The sequence below is a fragment of the Lathamus discolor genome, chromosome 6 (genome assembly GCF_037157495.1).
Source record: "Lathamus discolor isolate bLatDis1 chromosome 6, bLatDis1.hap1, whole genome shotgun sequence".
Classification (NCBI taxonomy): Eukaryota; Metazoa; Chordata; class Aves; order Psittaciformes; family Psittacidae; genus Lathamus; species Lathamus discolor.
In genome coordinates this window covers 83,823,758-83,844,173 of record NC_088889.1, presented here as the reverse complement: position 1 = coordinate 83,844,173, position 20,416 = coordinate 83,823,758, and the positions used below count along the sequence as shown (strand labels likewise).

At 41.0% G+C, this 20,416-nt stretch overlaps 2 protein-coding genes across 2 annotated transcripts; one reads left to right on the top strand and one right to left on the bottom strand.

The window, feature by feature from the left end:
• Window positions 1-8: 8 nt before the first annotated feature.
• On the top strand, window positions 9-12,232 carry CRYM (crystallin mu). Its single transcript, XM_065684299.1, has 8 exons — window positions 9-255; window positions 546-696; window positions 1,749-1,811; window positions 3,944-4,045; window positions 5,198-5,381; window positions 7,641-7,762; window positions 9,127-9,211; window positions 9,876-12,232. Exons 1-8 carry the CDS (start codon window positions 83-85, stop codon window positions 9,938-9,940), a joined length of 945 nt encoding a protein of 314 aa, XP_065540371.1. The 5' UTR covers window positions 9-82; the 3' UTR covers window positions 9,941-12,232.
• A 2,734-nt stretch (window positions 12,233-14,966) lies between these two features.
• Window positions 14,967-20,393, bottom strand: ANKS4B (ankyrin repeat and sterile alpha motif domain containing 4B). Its single transcript, XM_065686465.1, has 2 exons — window positions 20,177-20,393; window positions 14,967-16,660 (listed from the first exon to the last, which is right to left on the bottom strand). The coding sequence occupies exons 1-2, from the start codon at window positions 20,386-20,388 to the stop codon at window positions 15,592-15,594; spliced, it is 1,281 nt and encodes a 426-aa protein (XP_065542537.1). The 5' UTR covers window positions 20,389-20,393; the 3' UTR covers window positions 14,967-15,591.
• Between the last annotated feature and the right edge of the window lie 23 nt (window positions 20,394-20,416).

Here is a 20,416-nt window from a genome sequence, read left to right as displayed (position 1 = left end):
GGCGGGTCCCTCGCCGGGTACATAGCGGGGGCGCTCAGCGGCTGGCCGTGCGCTGCCCTGTAGTGTCAGCCTGCTGTTCGCCATGGGGTCTGCTCCGCCAGTGTTCATCGGCGCCGAGGAGGTGGAGAAGCACCTGCACCGCGCTAGCCTCCTGCTCCCGGCGCTGGAGGCCGCCTTGGCCAACTTCTCGTCCGGCGCGGCGGGAGGCGTCGCGCAGCCCGTGCGCACCGTGGTGCCGGTGCACCGGCACGGCGGGTGAGGCGGGCTGCGGGGCCACCTGCCTGGCACCGGGGTGGGCGCTGTGAGGGGTGGCCTGGCAGAGCCCGGAGTGGGACAGGACAGCGGGGGGGTGCTCCGTGCGACCCTTCCGGAGCTAGAACGGGGGGAGCCGGGCTTGCGGTGGGGAAGGGACAGCGTGGAACAACTTGGAAGCACCAAGAAGGGTCATTGGTACCGAGTTACTGATTAGCTGCAAGATAAAGGTTCGATGTTAATTGCGCCGGTGTCTGTAGGTGCGTAAGTAATACGAGTGAATCTCTTCCAAGGTTCCTAGGAGTCATGCCTGCTTACAGTGCTGCTGACGATGCTCTGACAACCAAGTTGGTGACTTTTTACGAGCACAAGAAGGATTCCTCTGTCCCTTCTCACCAAGCGACCGTCCTCTTATTTGACCCAAGAAATGGTTCTTTAAAAGCTGTGAGTTTCACGGATACTTTTGAGTTCTTCTCTGTTAATGCCCTGTAGGTTTTTCCTTCTGATTCTTAGAAGCTGCACTTTATGTAAATTGGCCCGAGTTTTCCTTAATTGTAAACGAAAATTTGTGTGTGCCAAATGAGGATTTAGCCTAAAGCCTTATTCTTTTATACCTGTTGAACTGTACTCTGCTATTCACTGCTGCCTGTGGTTTGAAGGGAATCTGATGGCTCACAGGGTGATTGGAAGAGAGGAATGATCAGGAAAAGTTTCCTTGCATTTGAAAAGGAGAAAGAAGCCTAAACCTTACTGAATAAAGAATTGATCTTGAATCATGTTAAGTCTAAATCACAAGAGAGTTATTGTTATCACAAGGAGTAATATTCAGTTTGATTTGTTTCTTTGTCTTTGCTTGAATAATTTAAGGGTTTTTTTATACTATTGACCATTTGCATTACAATTTAGTCATAATTATTATTAAAGAGCCAAAACTGGTCAAGAAAAAACAGTATTGGGCTTTTATTCCAAAACTGTGTTAGTTTAAGTCCTAGAGTTCATTTGTACATAGTAGCTAATGCATATGGAGGCAGGAGTGCCCCAGTCTGTGTGGTACACGTTAAAGGAGTTTTGTGGTTCCCTCTCATCCCTTTATGCAGACCAAGAAATCGCAGGCTCATGAACCAGTTGCACTGGTCTCACTGGAGTGTAGAGTATTGCAGTTGTATTGATCTATTCCCTGCGTCAGAGGGCCAGGGAAGTGCAGTGCATGAAGAGTTGTGTGAGTTGGGGACGGCTCAGCTGTGACCTGTTTTCACTTCATTTGTACTGGTGGAATGACACAAAAGAACTGGAATAGGCAGGGAATCTGCCTGGTTTAAATGTGAATTTATGTGGTTTCTGGTTGCTGTAATTGTAACTACCAACTTCTGTGTTTTTTATCTGTGCCCTGTAATATCACATAATCCACAAATTGGATGAAAATGTTTGATATTTACTCTTATTTTCAGTATGCACTTCAGAGTGCTTGAACTCTTTTTTTTTTTTTTTTTTTGAAGGTGCTGGATGGCAGTGTCATAACAGCAAAACGAACAGCTGCAGTTTCTGCAATTGCTACCAAGGTATGTCTTCCAGTTGCTAAATTGAGACAGATCTAGTGGTGTTATATATAAAATAACTAGAAGGAATGATGTGACTTTCGGTGTGTGAATTTTCATCAAATACAGTTTTTAAATTGGATTTATCATAACATATGTACCTTCAGGGAAAACTTAAGATTGGAGTTTTCTGTTTTGAATGAGTCGTGTATGGCTTTAACACTGTGATCGGAGAAGAAATCTGAACTGTGTTTTTGTGCCTTGTTCTGCACACTTCCCTGGGAATTTATGATGCTGTCTTCCTCTGTAATTTTCTTGATTTTATGCTTGTCTTAACGTACTCCTTTATGGCTTTAGGTGTGTAGCTGTGGTGATAAATTCAGTTTTCTTTAGGTATATGCTTCCTGCTATTCGGCTAGGACAGGTGGGTTGCACTTGACCTGGAGAAAGAGGAAAAGACCACATTTCCAGGGTGCAATATAGGTACTCTTAAGATAGGTGATGCCCAGGATAGATGGATGACTTGTCCAGAAGTGGCTGTCTTTCTCACTTTCTCTGTAGTCACTGGAAGATGTCCAGATGACTATCCCTGACTACAGTCATAAACTTCAGTGTCTGAAGACAGGTGAAGTCTATCCTGCTGTATGTTGCTTTACATAATTTCAATTTCAGTTGGAAATAGTGGGGTTTGAATTCTTTTTTTCAAGCTATGTTTGTTTGGGCTGGTAATATGGGGTGAGAGCAAGTCACTATCCATTGCACAGGAGGGTTTTAGTCTTCACCTCAAAGGATGAGGCATTATGAAGAGAGCCAGGGCTGAAAAATACTTGCTTTTTACCCATCTGCTTTGTGTCAGAATGAAGGCTGATCTCACCACTTTTTTTAGTGGCAATATCCATGCCAATGTGACTCTATCCACGGTAGTAGAGCCAAACTGACATAAAATTGAAGAACCTGTCCCAGAGAGCTTCCCCTGAACCAAAGGATAGAACAATTTACAATGTGTTCCTTGGGCAGGAGGTTATAGGTCCTCATTCATTTAAGCTGTTCTGTACTTGGGCAGTTCTGACAGTTTTTAACACAGGCAAGGCTCTGCTGGCCTCAAAGGAGCTTGGCTGCTGAAGGAGCTTTGAGAGCAGATCCTTTATTGTTGTCTGTTTTGGGAGGTTTTCAGGACTGTTTGAGTTTAGCTCATAGTTGTTGTCTTCTCCTTTTTATGGCATTTGCTTCTCAAAGACCCATACTTTTATGTGAGAAACCTTTGAAATCAGTGCTCTAGAGTCTTTGAAAGGAACATTAAAAAAAAAAAAAAGGATCAATGAGATTTTTTTTTCAATTTATTTTCAGCAGAATAAGGGTTGAGAGCCTAGATAATTCCAAAGCTTTTTATACAGAAGTGAGTGGCTGCAGCAAATGCATAAACAAAACACAATGATAGCTTAGGGCCGGACTCCAGCAGCCCTCTCTTCCCTGTTGCCAAATACTAGTGAATCACAGGCAAGAGCCACACCAGAAAACCAAAACCAGCTACAGAACTGAATTTTATTACTCATTCCTCAGAACCATTTCTCTTTTTACAATGCTTGGTGCATGCATATTACAGCTCTTGCGATGCCAAAATATGCTTGAGAGATGATTTATGGCTTCAGTGAATTGGAAAAGGTGGTTTAGTGTGGGGCTACCAGGTTCAGTTTACCCACACAGCTACCACTTTCAGTACTAATAGCTCTTGGTATCATAAACCCTGTTTTCAGCCAGCACAGAACACCAGCACTATGGTTTTACACTGAATTAGTCACATAGGTATAGTACATTGTAGTAATACTGGAACATGCCGAGGTTGCAGAATTAGCATTGGTTTATGCTGTTGCATGTTAAGTCTGAATTTCAAGAGTCAGACAGTTCAAAACCAGAATTAAATCAAGATTACGTTGGTGCTATTGACAATAGATTTTGCAGTTAAGCAAAAGAAATATATAGTGATAGTTTAATGTTGTTTTCTGTTAATATGTATCAATATTAGCTTTTGTGTACAGACTTTTTTTCTTCAAAAGGACTAAGGATGCTGCTTCTGTGGCATTTTGGTATGTATTTGATATCTGTTAATATATTGTCTTACATAATTTATTTTTTTTTTTGTATTTGATACCGTTTAGTTGTTAATGCCACCTTTTGCAGAAGTGCTGTGCATTTTGGGAGCTGGTGTTCAAGCATACAGCCATTATGATATTTTCACAGAACTCTTCACATTTAAAGAGGTAATGACCACATCTTAACAGGATACATTTATTTTTCTCTTTTATGTTTCAGGAGCACTTTATATAAATAGAATACAGCCAGTGAAGTTTTGTTGAGTCTGGCTGAGATGGAGTTATTTTCCCCGTAGCAGCTGTCATAGTGCTCTGCTTTGTGTTGTTGATAACACAACAGTGTTTTGGCTACTGCTGAATAGTGCTTGCACAGCATCAATGCTGCCTCTCCAACTCTCCCCCTTACCAGTACATGGTGGGGGGCAAGATGGTGGGAGAGTACAGAGGCAGGACAACTGACCTAAACTGACCAAATGTATATTCCATACCATTTGATGTCTGCTTATCAGTAAAAGCTGAGAGAAAGGGAAGTGGGGGGGAGGGAGGAATTTGTTATTCAGACATTTGTCTTCTGGAGCAACCACTATGCATACTGAAGTCTTACTTTCCATGAAGTAGCTGAATATTGCCTGCTGATGGGAAGTAGAAAGTAAATCTTTTGTTTTCCTTTGCTTTTCCTTTATTAAACTGCCTTTATCTTGACCCACAAGTTTTGCTGTCTAATTTTCATGGTGTCCTGCTGAGGTGGGGAACAATAAAGGAGCTTGGTGGGCACCTGGTGTTCAGCCAAGTCAGCCTACTGCAGAAGTTAAGAGATTAATCATATTTTGATTCTTTTTCTACAGAACCCAAGAATACTGTGAAAAGCTATAAAATTTCTTGTTCAAAAGTTGGCCTTTAAAAAAGCAGGGAGAAAGGAAATGGTTGGAAACAAAGTTGTTTCAGATGGCTTCTTGTCTTTGTCTGATAAAATCCTACTGGATAAGCTTTCTGTGGGTTTTTTGTTTGTTTGTTTTTTTTTCCTTAAATATATTTATTGGAAATATTTGTATTTTATAAATACAGTTCTACAAGGAGCTGTTATTCTGGCATCACTAACCAGTCATTCAAATGTAAGCACACACACCTCAAACTGTCTCTTGTATGATGCAGTGCTCTATTGATAGTTGGACTAGATCTTTCCCAACATAAATGATTCTATGAGAACAGTAAAGGGGAAGAAAACCCCACCTTTAGGATACGTGTAATAATCAACTGAAAATACCCTGTTTCAGCAAGAAGTTCTGTAAGCTAATCTGTTTGTTTCTTTTTAACTTGAAGGTCAGAATATGGAATCGCACCAAAGAGAAGGCAGTGAAGTTTGCTAATTCAGTTAACGGTCCAGTGCAGGTCTGCTCTTCTGCTCAGGAGGCAGTTACTGGGGCTGATGTAATTGTAACAGTCACTATGGCAACAACTCCGATTTTGTTTGGAGACTGGGTAAAACCAGGTGCCCATATCAATGGTATGCTATGTTCTCATCATCTAAAGGATAGCATCAAGAACTGTTCAAAAGCTTCTCAGAGTGAATGTGCTTTCCATTTTGACTTTCCCTTTTAGCAAGGATCACTTTCCCCAGGCCTGCTTTTCGGCTTGTCTGGAGTCACAACTCCAGCGTATTCCAGCACTGGATGTTTGCTAGAGCATGGGGTGTGCTTTTTTCCCAGTGATGCATCATCTTTGACACCATGTTGTCATTTGATGCTGACTTTGCTCTGCATTTAAATAATCCATACAAACATGTTATTTCCAAAGTGATTCCTGCTCATTGTAATGTTTCCCTGGAAACATCTTCTCAACCAATTTTGTAAGCTCCTCTATTTGTTCCTTTGGGGCTGATCACACTGATTTACTTACTTTTTATTTTCTTTTTTACTTGAGTTAAAAAGGTGCAATAACTGAGTTAAGAACTTCATCATTTGACCACTAATTATTGTGAGGGTTTGAGGGCTTATTTTTCCCTGCCTTGCAGTGATGTTGCCACACTTGTTTTGAGTCTCTGGACGTGCCCATGTTCTTTTAATTGTGGGCCTAGTTGAGATGACCCTGTGCACTTACCAAATAGCATGGTAATAAGACAAAAGAAACTTGTCAGAGGGAACAATTTAAAGCAACGTCCCACATTCCAGTAGCATCCTACTAATTTTTCAAACTCAATTTAGTCCTTTGTCATTGAGTGTTGTCTGTGTTATGTCATGAAAAGGAAGCCAGAAGTACAAGCAAAATCCAGTAAGGTTTACAGTCACTGAGGCAATGCATGCACAAAGACCCCCTCTCCTTTCTTTGCTTTCTTTTTTTCTCTGTTGTGGCATTTGTGCTGTTTGGGGAGGCATTCAGGCAACATGGAATTTATTATTCCGTAACAGACACTATTAAAAACCATTTAACTACAGTATAGCTGGGTGGGTTTGGTTTTTTTAGACAAGAAGTTGATAGTGGTCTTGCTGTATTTAAAAAGTTAAGCTCCTTGATTTGTTTTCAGTTTTTCCAGATAAGTGAAGATCCATAATCTGCTCAATTTGTACTGCTTATAAGGTTACAGGGGGATAATAGAAGATTATAGGTTTAAAAATCCAAATTAGTAACATTGAACTCTGTCTGCTTGTGTGAGCCTTTGTTGCACAATACTTTGATTCTCATCTGTTCAGGGTAATGAAGGGATTCTTCAAATTTTATTTTTCTGTATAGGCACATAACAAACCCAATCTGAATCAAGGGCAATAAAAATCACTTGGTAATGATCTGATGGAAGACAAGGGTACTAGAGATAAAGGGAGATTACTTTCTTGTGTCTCAGCTACCCAGAGTCTGCTGACAAATCAGATATTGGATGTTTTTAGAGGTGCTGTATTAGATGCTAGTTAACTCTCTTTAAAAATAAAAACCAATAGAAACCTGTTAATTTAACAGTCACAGAAACAACTTACTATTTGTCTGCAGAAGAGTTGTTTGTATAACTTTTAAGATTATCTTGTGTCACCAGATGGTCTAAGTTTATTCCAAAGGGGCCTCTTTAAGCAGAAAAGAGTAGTTGTCACACCTAATCACTGGTATCGTTTTTCAAAGCTGCTAGCAAAGGCTTGTTTGTTTCATACCTATGCATGGTTACACATATCCTTACTTTTTTCTGTAGATATGGGATGATGAAGTGAATGGTTAAGCAGTGCTGCTTCCTCTTCTCTTCTTGGTCAGCATTATTTGGAAGGAGCAGTTTGATCAGGCTACAAAAGAGGTGGAAACAGTGGCAGTAAAGAATCTCACCTCTGCTTTTAATGCCTCAGCAGGTTGAAATGTGAAGGCCAGTTGATTCCAGTTGTTCTAGCTGTGCTTATGGGAAATACAAGCTTTTGCTGGAGCAGAGTCTGCATGGCTAAAATCCAAGATGCTGTACATCTTAATGAGCTGTAGTTTGTAGGGTTTGACACAATGTCATCCTTTGTTGATATCACTGGAAATATAAGGGGTTAACACCTTACAGAAACAGGCCATATATATGTCAGCATTACAGCTGAGACGAGGTTGAGAGAAATCCAGGCTTTTTCCCAGTTGCTCAGGCAGATCCTATTTTTTTTCTTGTTTTATTGATCAGCATGTCCACAGTGCTAACATCAGACTATATTACATTTCCACAATAATGTCCATTGTTAATTCACACATTTGGACAAAATGTTGTTTAAATGTGTGTTAAACATTCCTCCTGAGTTCATCAGTTTTGTTGTCTTAGCTGTTGGAGCAAGCAGACCAGACTGGAGAGAACTGGATGATGAACTGATGAAGAATTCTGTTCTGTTTGTGGATTCCAGAGATGCTGCTCTTACAGAATCAGGAGATGTTATATTATCAGGGGTAAGACTTCTTTTTTGTTGGCAGTTGGCTTGTGTTCAAAATTTGGTACTGGTGATGTGCTGCACTAAAACTACTTAAAGCATTAGATATAGTTGTTAACACTTTCAAGGCACAAGCTGAAAGAAAAACTGGTTTCAGGTTGAGACTTCTGTATGTCCATGCCAAAGCAATGCAAGCTCTGTATCAACCATTACATAATACCATATTAAAGTACCATGTGTTCAGCATTGGACTTTGTGTACAATAACAATGTATTTTTGAAAGCCCAACATTTCCTGCAATGTTTGGTGTTTATGTTCAATATTTTTCAGATCTATTTATTAAAATCTGTAACTTTCTTCCCATGAGATGTCAGTGATAGACTCCCATCAAGCCTCTAGAGAATAGATGACAAGCCAAGGAGGCAGTTAGTGATCGAACTAAGGAGGTGATCCTGCCTCTCTACTCTGCTTTTGTGTGCAGTTCTGATGTCCCCAACATATAAAGGACATGGAACTGTTGGAACAAGTCCAAAAGAAGCCACGAGAATGATCGGGGGACTGGAGCACTTCCTGTATGAAGACAGGCTGAGAAAGTTGGGGCTGTTCAGCCTGGAGAAGAGAAGGCTGTGTGGAGAGCTCATAGCGGCCTTCCAGGATCTGAAGGGGGCGTACAAGGATGCTGGAGAGGGACTCTTCATTAGGGACTGTAGTGATAGGACAAGGGGTAATGGGTTCAAACTTAAACAGGGGAAGGTTAGATTGGACATAAGGAAGAAGTTCTTTACTGTAAGGGTGGTAAGGCACTGGAATAGGTTGCCCAGGGAAGCTGTGAATGCTCCATCCCTGGCAGTGTTCAGGGCCAGGTTGGACAGAACCTTGGGTGACACAGTTTAGTGGGAGGTGACCCTGCCCATGGCAGGGGGTTTGGAGCTAGATGATCTTAAGGTCCTTTCCAATCCTAACTATTCTATGACCTGAAGAAATTTGACAGCAGGGACTTTCTTAGGTTTAATGGAGTTTTATTTCTCTTTTTAATGCTTTTGGTAGAACAAATATGACTTCCATTTCTGAGGTTTAACATAAGAGGTCCAGGTATAGTAAGGTGTGTGGAATCCCCTGTGTTTTGTTGGATAAGCAACAAGCTATCTTCTGTGAAAAATATAAACCCCTGCTGAGGATAGTCTGCCAGCTGCTCCTGTCTGAAAACCATTCTCCTGATTTCTGCACAATTTCAGTATTTATCTGAATATTGATCTGCTTCGCCATGGAAAGGAATTTGTTCTGGGATAGCAGAACTGAAGGAGTTATGTCTTTTCAAGTGACTCAGAAAAAAGTTTGTCTCTGAATGTATGCTTTTGTATAAATATGTATTTCTTTTCACAGGCAGAGATTTTTGCTGAGCTGGGAGAGATAGTGAAGGGTACAAAACCAGCCCTGCCTGAGAAAACAACAGTGTTTAAATCACTGGGTAAGGACAACCCCTTCTGTGTACAAGTCTGACAGAAAACAATGCTCTATTATTTATTAGGGCCCCCATGTGTGGGAAAGCTGCTGATCATCTTAAAAGCTGCTATGGCAGTGCACTGTCCTAAAAAACTAGAATGTAATTTACATTTTCCTTTTCTATTTCCCTCTTTATTTATGTAGCAGGACTGATGTAATTAAAAGTGATTGGAAAGCAAACAAACAATAAGTAGTACATTTTCTACTTCATAGTCGTTGAACACGTGACTGTAGCATTTGTTAATACATCTCCAACCCAGTCCTTAATTGTTGTGCCCGTGGAGTCTGTCTGACCTACAGACAATGTGACAGTGTACTGTGGGGTTGGTGTTGATGTTTGGGAAAAGTGGGAGTCATAGTGGGTTACCACACTCTGAACTGCATGACATGTCTGAAAGCCCAATTTGCAATACGAACACTGAAAACTGGATTTGTACTATCACATTAGCTCCATATAGCATACCATGATAGCTATAAGCTTTGAATGTAATGCTGTAGGTGTTTGGGATGGGGAATGGTTCCTATTCTTGCCCAATTAGATAACTTTCTGAGTCTTTCTGTTCCCTTTTGAAGCTATATTATTTGTACAGATGAAGAACTGTTTGAAGGTGACTTCAAATCTCTTTCAGGGATGGCGGTTGAAGATACAGTAGCAGCGAAATTTGTTTATGACTCATGGTCTGCTGGTAATTAGAGAGAAGTCTACAGTGTCAGTGAGGCCAAGAAAATTGTTTGCACTTAGTTTCCTCAGATCTCTTTTGTTAACAAGACAGACACCAACCCTATCTGCATATGTCCCTTCTAGAACATTCAAGAATGCAAGGTAAAATTTCAGCAATGGACTAATTCTTACAGTTTTCTAATGGCAAGTGTTAGATACCTGCAGTATTACTAATGAATATAACTCGCATAATGGTAAGTACTAGATGTTTGCAGTGATACTAACAAAGGTAACTACGTATTTTGGTATAATATTGGAATCAATGCCTTTCCTTCCTAATTATTTATGTAACAGCAGTCTGTGGGTAGATTTTGTGGGTTTTTTAGAGAGGCAACTCATACTGGTGTAAAAGGTACCCATCTGCAAGATGGACTCTGGCATCATATCTGCCAATGATGGTACATTAAAGGCAACTGTGGGTTTCAGGGCTAGAGTGACAGTAACCTAGTTTTCAGTCTCCTAGAACACAGCCCACCTCTGATTCCTGGACCGCCCCTTCCTGTCAAGCTCAGACTGCGATATGGAAGTTGCCATCCTTGCTTTTACCACCCACAGTCCCTCTCACTTGCCCTCACCCCCTGTGGCTTTCCATTTAAGGGCACACTCCTGAGTGGGACTTTACATAAATAATGTCTCCATACAGCTAGATTTCTGCCAGTTTCTCTAAAAGACCTGGCTCAGGAAGACTTGGGTGCAAAAGAAGTCAAAGCTAATATTGCATACATCTTACTTAACTGGAAGGAAACTGTACTCAATGCCTTCCTTAGTGTATTCTTGAGTGGGATATTGCCATTTTAATGTTGCAAGAAGTAATCAAAAATGTGAGCACTAAAATGTGTTTTGATTTCATTTCTATCTGTATTATATGGGGAGATTTTGTTATTAATCTGTGTTATTTCCAAGGTGGTTTTTTTTTCTAAGTTCCTTGAAGGCTGCAACCATGCAAGCTGATTTCAGTAGGATAAACTTCAAGTATACAGGCAAATATTTTCAGCTTGGCTGTGCCATGTATCAACTGGTAATTGTTCTTTTATCCCACTGGATATTAGCTGGGGCAGGAATTTCCATGGTCTCTTTCCTGGCAGAAAAACCCTGTGATGTTCTACATAAGGAAAAGTTTCAGTTTTGTGCTGTTACGCAATTGCCTTACAAAAGACTGAACATCTGCTGAAAATCAGTATTGCCCTGGAAACAAATTCTTGTCTTTGACTAGAGTCATGCCTTGTGAAATTTTATTTCTACTTGTATATTACTTCATGCAGGATATCAAGTATTTCTTTGTTTGATGTGTGAGGATTAGATTACATGATCATTAGATTATGTGATCAATGGTGCCAGTAGAATACAGCAACAGGAAGATTTAGAAGCAGTTAGCATTAAAGCCCTTGATGGTGCACAAGTAAGTGTAGAAGAGGTTGAGTACAGTGCAGATGTGATATAATACTCCAAATTATAAGCCTGGTGTAAACTAGTTGGAAAAAAGTAGTAAGTGTCAGAGTCTGTAATTTGCAGTTTTAGCATGGAAGGGTACCAGACCAGCAAGTGAATAAGGCCAAGGGATGTGTTTGTATGGATAGAAACCTAACTCCACTGATCTTGTTTATATCAGCAGAAACAGGAATAAAAATTTCTCTACAAGCTTCTGCATCTTTTAATTGTAGCAAAATTACCCCTGTATTTTTACATGTGTGTTTTCTTCTTTGTCATTTCTGAAGTGACCAGAAACGTATGTGTTGGCTTAGCCTGTTATTCAGTGATAGAGAACTTTTGAGACAAAAATGATAGCTGTCAGTGTTCCATAATTCAAGAAATGCATGGAAACTTGCACTCCCTAATTATGACAATATTGTCCAGTTCTGTGCTTGTGTAAAACAAGATTTGTATTTGAAGTGAGACTTGGTGTTTAGGGAAAAAAGTCCAGTTTAATACATGCTCTTCTACTGACTGCTCTTTAAAAAGTAGATGGACCGAGTACAAAGGCCTGGATTTGAAAACCCACAGTGTTCTCAGCTTTCATTGACTTTCATTGACTTCTATTGGAGGCTCTGGGAGCCTGGATTCAGCATTGTACCTCTGAATTCATGAAGAGTATTTGGTTCAGCTACAATGGGAATTGCTTGGAATGCTGTCCTTGGAATTTTTTCTGGAGAAAATAATAGTCTTAATTTCCATGTTTCCTTCTCTTACAAATTAGATTCTCAAGAATTGTGCAACTTTCATTTCTGTTAAAATTAAATAGATACTTCTGGTTTTCTTTGACTTCCATTTTGTTGTCTGTTACTTTTCTGGTTTGGGGTTGGGGTTTTTTTTGAAGATGAGGAAGAAATCATTCACGTTGCAGTGACTGCTGCCTCAGTAAATACGAACCCTGAATGTAAAGGGGAAAAATAAATTGAGACTGCCCTGCTCCACTGTGATACTCAGTTTTGCAGTAGTTGTCCCATACTGCACATTCCCTCCTCTTGATGTCTGTTCAGTGCAGAGTATTAAATCCTTAAGGAAGGAAAATCTTGAATTTCGCAGGACTGTGCTGGCTTATGATTTGGGTGTGGATTGGGCTGGAAGATTATGCATGTGGTACGGAGAGCAGCCCTGAGGAGAAGGAGTTGGGGGTGTTGATTGGTGAAAAGGTCAACATGAGCTGTGTGTGCTCGCAGCTCAGAAAGCCAACCGTGTCCTGGGCTGCATCAAAAGGAGCATGGCCAGCAGGGTGAGGGAGGGGATTCTGTCTCTCTACTCTGCTCTTGTGAGACCTCACCTGCAGTCCTGCCTCCAGTTCTGACACCCCCAACATAACAAGGATGTTGACCTGATCAAGTGAGTCTAGACAGGGCCACAACGATCCTCAGAGGGCTGGAATACATCTTCTATGAAGGCAGGCTGAGGGAGTTCAGCCTGTAGATGAAAGACTCCAGGAAGATCTTTTAACAGTATTCCAATACCTAAAGGGACTGACAAGAAATCTGGAGAGGGGATGTTTACCAAGGCAGTCAGTGATTCAGAAAAGGGTGATGGCTTTAAACTGAAAGAGGGTAGGTTTAGATTAGATACTAGAAAGCTTCTTTACTGTGAGGGTGGTGAGACTGGCACAGGTTGCCTAGAGAAGTTGTGGCAAGTGTTCAAGGCCAGGGTGGACAGGGCTTGGAGCAACATGGTCTAGTGGAAGGTGTCCCTGCCTCTAGTAAAGAGTTGGAATTGAATGAGATTTAAAGTCCCTTCCAACCCAAACCATTCTAGAATAAAAGTCTCTCAAACTACACTGCACTATCCAGATGTTACTTAGGAGCTAGATCTAGGATTCATTAATTTAAATACTTCCAAATTACAAAAGAAACAAAAGGATTGGTGGAAAAATAAAGTAGAAGATAGCAAAGCACATTAGAGGAAAAAACCCTGAAATGTGAAAATGTGAGTGTTCCTTTTTATCATTTCCCCACTACCACCCTGAATTTTTCCATGTGTCTGCTTTATGCCAGAGGCCCATTTCCGCAACTTCCCTGCAGAAAAAGGCTAGCAGTATTGCTTATAAGTGTATATATATTCAGGTTGATTCCTTTGCCTAAAAATAAATGCGATGTGGGGTGCTCTGGGGCTGCGTCTTCAGTCTCTAGACGTAGTTCCATAGGACAAGGGATTCCTATATGTGCGGTATTTGCTAGCTCCATGCTGTTACTGTACATACATAAGGGCAGCAGGGGGTAGATTTGCAGAGTATGCAACGAGGCAGATTTTTGGTGCATTTTAGAAATACTTGGGGCCTGATTCCTTCCCCACCCCCCACCCCCCCTCTAGGTGCCTTCTCTCTTGTCTACATTTGGCTGCCCTCAGTGACTGGCACTTGCATGGCTAGCAGGTTTTTTGAAAGTGTTTCCCGCATAAATAGATCTAACCCAGTTATTTAAAATTTGCTCACCTCTGCACTAGAGAGAAGTCACTGCAGCAGTACAGACCTAGTCTCAACTGTGTATGCTAGGAGGGGTAGACTGCCTTGCTTTTTTACATCAGTTATGTGGCTGATAATGGTAGGATTTGACCCTTCAGAATCCATTCATTGAATGCCTTCAAATATGTAAGATTCATCAGTCCCTTCTTGCTTTGTTAAACATTTGGGAGTTTCTTAGCCAAAATGAGAACAACACAGCAGGTTAATAACACAGAGTGTGGGGGTGTGCTGTCTTGTTTAGTTACTGCACTGAGCACAGCAATTAGTTAAGGTTGCACAGAACAGGACTGTGATGTGACTGCTTAACGCAAGAAAATACCAAGCTGCTGAAGTACAGGAATCCAAGGAAGAGAGAATGTGGTATAAAGTCTAACCAAGCAAATTAATTATAATATATAAATCAAAGTAACAAGAAGATGTGGAAAGAAGAACTCTTGAAAAAATAGATCATTAGCTAGGATTCATGTCCACAAATGCATTATTCCCCTGAGGAAAAGATTGTCACTGACTAGTGGAAAGCTGTAAAATGAGATTTAAAGAGAAATGCCCTGCTAATGAATATGCATCTAAAATCTGTGATCTTAGCCGTAGCACGGCTCCTACAAACATCTTATTAGATTCACAAAACTCAATAGGAATTATTAATTCGTATCAAATAGTGCTGGTTTCTCAAGGGATTAGGCCTGAGAGAGATGAAGGGGACCCTGCTGTGAATGCCTCCAGTTAGACTGCAAAGGATAGAAGCACAGTCTCATTTTCTTTCTCTTCATGAGCTGAATGTGTACCCAGTTACATGCAGTTTTCAGGCTAAGGCTGGCAACATCCAACAGAAAATGCTGTTTGATAAGAATCTTGGTTTCTGGGACTTTACATGGAAAATGTACCCTAAGGGAACCAAGCTGAGGATACACCAAAACACATCAAAAATACTGAAAATAAAACCTCGGCTTCTTGTAATTAAAAGTATTGCTGTCTTGAGACCATTTAGGACATGATGGGTGCTGGCAACTGTGTCCAGTATAAGAAGAGACAAGAATATACAGCTCTGACTGAACATCACTTGGCAAGATGTTTCATGTATTTTTAAATTAGCATCAATACAATAGCAAAACATGTTATTGCCAAGAACATGAAACTTGCTGTAAATTGGTCTTATTTACATTCATTCAGAGGTTATTTGAGTCAATAATCAAGATTCAGATCCTATTTCTAACATATCACTACTAGTAAGATCAGTTTGTAAGAATCGAACAGAAGTGAATGGAGAAAACTCAAAGCTCTCCAGCACTGAGAATGTTCTTTGCATTGTGGTTTCGGAGAACGAAGGAAGGGCTTCACTAAGGAATGTAGTGTGGCTGGTCTTCACTAATGTTTTATGTTATTCAGACCGCAAGGAATCCAATCCCCATAAGCAGCTGGGAGAGAAAAATCTTTGAATCCATAGCTTTTGGGGTTTTGTCTTCACATTCTTTCTTTTTGGCAGATTATGCTTGAATTAATATCCTGTTCATCGCAGCCGTCTATCCAGAGAGAAAAATCTTTGTCCTTGCTGTACTTCCTAAAGCAATTGGCAACTTTTCTGCCTTTTGCTTTAGCAGACTTCTGAAAAGAATTGCATACTCTTTGGAAAGAGGAAAAGATAATGAATCAAGGTGCAGGTTACAGCAGCAGGTATCTTAGTTTATAAGCAAGTGTCTACAGTCTTTCCAGGGGTCTTGAGTGCCTGTTTTCTTTTATTCACAGCATTCAGGACCTTCTTTCTTGGCCCAAGTTCCATCTGAATACTCTGTAGATCCTCATCAGAACATAGCATCAGGGCATCTAAATCAATTTTTTCCCTCATGAAGACAGGAAGAAACTCATCCAGCATCTGTGATGCCAGAAATACCTCAAGGGGTGTGTTCTCTGCCTCCTCATCATCCCAAATGACTTCTTCTTCATACCAAGGGATATCAGCACCATTTTCAGCATCATCTTCCCTGCCGTTTTCAGCATTTTCAAACTGAAAGATCTCACTGGACATCTTAAAGCTTGTGTCTTCTTTCTCAGAAGATACAATTCCAGGATTTACATCTGCAGCCAAATTCCTTCCAAACACAATCTTGCCAAGACCCGGCCGCTTAAAAATGGAGAGCTGACTGTCATTATCAGAAAAGCTTTTCTCCCCAAGCTCATTCAGTAATTCATCCTCTTCTTTCTCGTCAAACAAATGCATCACCATTCTCCTTCCTGTACCATTCTCTTGTGCATTGCTTTCCTGGCTTCTTGTGTTGTCATCTGTCTTTTTCGCCTTCAGTTTGAAGGTATCTTTGAGGTTTTTGGAGAAAGAACTTGTTGTGTTTGAAGCAAAGAGACTAGGCAACTTTACTCTGGAGTATGTCCCTCTGGAAGAGTTTACTGTGCCAACTTTTTCTTTCATATAATTCCTGTTCATTTCATACTGGTGTTTCTCTTGGCGCTTCTCGCATTCCTTGATTTGTTTCTCCACATTTCTCTGGGCCTGTGCTTTGAGTTTGGAGACCTTCTTTGGATTCAGCATGTTCTGCTCGGTGGCTGCTTTGTCCAGGATTTGGACACATTCATTGCGGTCTCTGCTGGCAGCTGCCTCCAGGGGGGTGCGGAGATCATTGTCCAGAGCAAAGATATTGGCACCAAAGTTGATCAAAAAAGAAACACAAGAGATGTGACCATTGCAAGCGGCATAGTGGAGAGGCGTGTTCCCCCAAATGTCACATTTGTCCGGATCGCCTCTGAGGAGGAAAATAGCATACAGTGAGCTGGATGTATCCAAGCATAGCATTGCAGGGGGATTGAACAGATACTAAACATTTAGCTCTGCTTTGCTATGAGTACTTTGCTATGAGTACAGCCAAATGAAAATGAGTCAGCTTAGCTCCATCCTCTAGAACTGCGCTGCACCTGCTTATGCAAGCACTGAGTTTAGCTGTGTGTGTGGCACAAGCTCCAATTCCTGCCTGCCTGTGAATTAAGCAAGCTCACTAAGGCTGAGTGCAAATGTGTGTGCAACTCCCCTTAACAGAGCCAGGGTATTTCCTTTGTGTTATCCCAGGCTACTGGCAAGGCTTGCTTTGCTCCTTGCTGGTCTCACCTGCCTCACCTACAACAGGGCAGCAAATGCCTGTGTGCAGGCAAGGGTCAGCAACTCTGACTGCTTTGTTGCTGACAGCTCAAAATGGGCTCAGGCTTCCACTTACACTTGCCGGAATTAATGACAAAACTGTTTCAATAGCTTTTGTATGGAATATTTTGAAGACTTTTTGGTGACACTTCCCTTTTGCATATCAAATGGAGGAGCAATATTAGGAGGATTATTCACTGGCCACAGTGGTACATATGTAATGAGCCCATTGAGTAACTTTTTTGGTAGGTAATAGGTAAATGATTAGGAGTAAGGCCCTGGTAACGCATTTGTCTCCATTGCTATTATATTAAGCTCAGACAGATGCTGTTGTTTTTCTTCAATTCTTTTATTCTCCTTAAGCTGCTTTTTGCTCATGGGGTTTGAAAAGCAGAAGCTCATTTGAAAATAAAATACCACATCTTTTCAATTAAATTTAGAGCCAGTGAGAAATACTGCTTTATTTTCAACTCTTGTACTGACTTCACACTGAACTGCTGCCTGCAGACAAAAATTGGCTTGAATCTTTTGATATGTATAATCAACATTAGCGAAGTTCAGAACAAAGCGTGAGTCATCTTGTGACCAGTGGTCAAGGCACCCACAGCAGCCCAAAACTTTTAATAACTTCAGAGACAGGGGTCAATTTACAAGGAGAATTTCTACTTTTGGGAGTTCAAAGATGTCTTGGAGATTTGTTCCATGGCAGCCGAACTATGAGTGAAATTGTACATCCTATCACATCTCCTTCAGGCACTGGTCTCTGCCTTTGAGTATCTCTGAAGAAAAGCAGTAACGTATTTGTCAAGGGCCAAGTCTGAAAACATCCTTCAGCCTGAAATGCCACAGGCAAGAGAGGTCAGGCATCCCTGCAGAGCTGAGACACAGAGCTGCCCACATCAAGAAACAATAGGAAGCCTGAGCATGCCAGGCTGTGGGAGCACAGGCATTTCTACAGGGAGGTGGCAGCTGAGGATCAAAGTTTCTTCACTTAGACATGAGGGAACCATGTGTTCATGGTTCTGCTTCTGTAGCTCTGCCCTGGGGAACTGCCTGGCTGCGGCAAGCATGCCAGATTCCTTAATTCCCACATTAGCAAACAGGCTGGGTTATCCTGAGCCTTGGGAGTGCTGGGCCATCCCTTCTCCCTCTGGCCTCCATAGCTGTTTCTGGTCTCTTTTCCACATGGAGGCTGCCAGCCTTTGAGTCTCAGACAATTGTCAAACTCAAGTGTCTGTTCCCAGCTCAGTGCTACTTTGGATAAGGTTTGACATTTACTTTGGGTTCTCATATTTTCCCTGCTTTCCCAAGAAAGAGGGTCACACAAAAGAGATCTGCTACTTGATCTTGCCTTTATTCATGTACCTGCAAAACAAGCAGAGGAAATATCTCTTGATGCCTGGGAAGATAAACTATTTCAAGATGAAAGGGGTTATTGTTAGTATTGCTAAATCATCCAAGGGCAGAATATGTTGCAAGCTTGAGAGTCCTAAAATCTGCAACCACCCTAAAGAAAACCATCCTGTACCTAAGTGGCTTTGTCAGGAAACCTCTTCAAGAATAGGATGAATTTGTTAAAAATAATTAAAATACTTTCTCACAGGAAAACATTGACTGCAGAACAGACTGAACATCTTCCAAATCTCAGGTTCTCTCAGGAAAACCAGTGAGGCTGCAGCCATACCTCAGACAGGAACAGCTTGCTGATTGTGTCAAGAAATCTTGGATTAAAATAGAGGTGAATGTGTGCGTTTGAACATTTTGAGAGCAACACTGTCCCAAGCTGTCTTCTAGCAAGAAAAAGAGCTAGAAATACATTAAATAACAATGACATAGAAATTCTGATCTTTGTGTTGTCCACTGTGACTTCTATCAGCTCATGTGGTAGAAGACGCATTTCTCACTCCAATTGTGAAGGCAAAAATTACTTTGTTAATTGTTCCTTATTTGTCTGTCTTCAAGGAGTTCAGGGACAAACCTTTGTCGACTCTAGATATCTCTGTGAAGCTGCCTTAATTATATGAGTTGAAAAACTGCCAATCTATTTTTGCTTCTCCTGAGGACAAAGCAATAACCATTCAGTCCAAAGGTCTTTTTTATTGTGTTATTACAGCCACACCTGAGCTCAATGATCTATAAAGCAAATCTATGAAAAAACCATTTTTATTCCATATTTTCTATTGTTGTTTTTAATAAAACCGAGATACATCTGCTTAGTTATTTAGATTTTCCATCCATTCTTTAAACTATTAGGATTGAATATACAGGTCCACTTAATCTTCATCTCAGTGAAGTAACATTTTATTAACTGTCTCTCTACACAAGAGCATGTTTTCTTTCATTAGATCTTATTACAGAATCACAGCTTAAAAGGTAGGCTCCAAGCAAGAGAGTATGGAGGGGTGGGAGGTAATTACCTTGTCAATAATGAATTTTAAGTATGCAGTACATTTAAATGGTACCAAACAGAAATATTACTATTACAAAAGAAACCTGTAGAAATCCTTCCTTTCCTTTCTTCTTTTTATTTGTTTCGTTTTGTTTTACAAGGATCCTACCCCAGCTTCTGAAACAGTATTATCATTTTTAGCACTGTGGTAGTTGCTAATACTGTAAAAAGCAGAGAAATAAGAATTTTAGATGTTACTCTCTTAGAGCTAATAGTTGTGACTGGCCTCTGGAAAGCACTAAATCTTAACAGGGGTCTACCAACTGCTCTTTGGAAACAAACGGGAGAGATTTCTTGCTAAAAATGTTTCAAACAATGCACTTCTGTATGGAGCCCATTTCAAAGACATGTTATCATCAAAGGTTGTTGGCCAACTTCTCCTCCATTACAGCAAAGCAAGATCCCAGGCCCCTGCTCCTACCGACCACTCCCTGCAGGCTCCATATACAAGATGGTTCTACTGGTGTCGATGCGGCTTGTACAGACTGCATGTACAGACCTGCTTGCAGGTTCTGGAGCTAAAGCATTGCGAATTAAGGGAAACAGTTCTTGGCAATGCGTTGAAGGGAACTACTGTGATTTTCAGCCTTTTAGCTCTGAGGTCGTCAGGCATTAGAAGCATGACACACATTATACTTTTGAACCACAAGCTTTAAGCAATGGAGACTCATGACTTACCCCCTCCGGCATATGACTTCCAGAGCTTCTAGATATCCATGGTATGCTGCCAGAATGGTGGGCGTCATCCCATCCTCATCTGAAGTATTGAGGTCTTTCCTAGTTGCTTCTTTCAAGAGGTCCAAATTGCCGTCGGCTGCTGCTTTATGATACCTGCTCGACATTTTCAGTAACTTCTGGTTTCCCAAAGCAGCTTGAACTATATCCAGCATGTACAGTCACCCTTCCATTACGGGGATA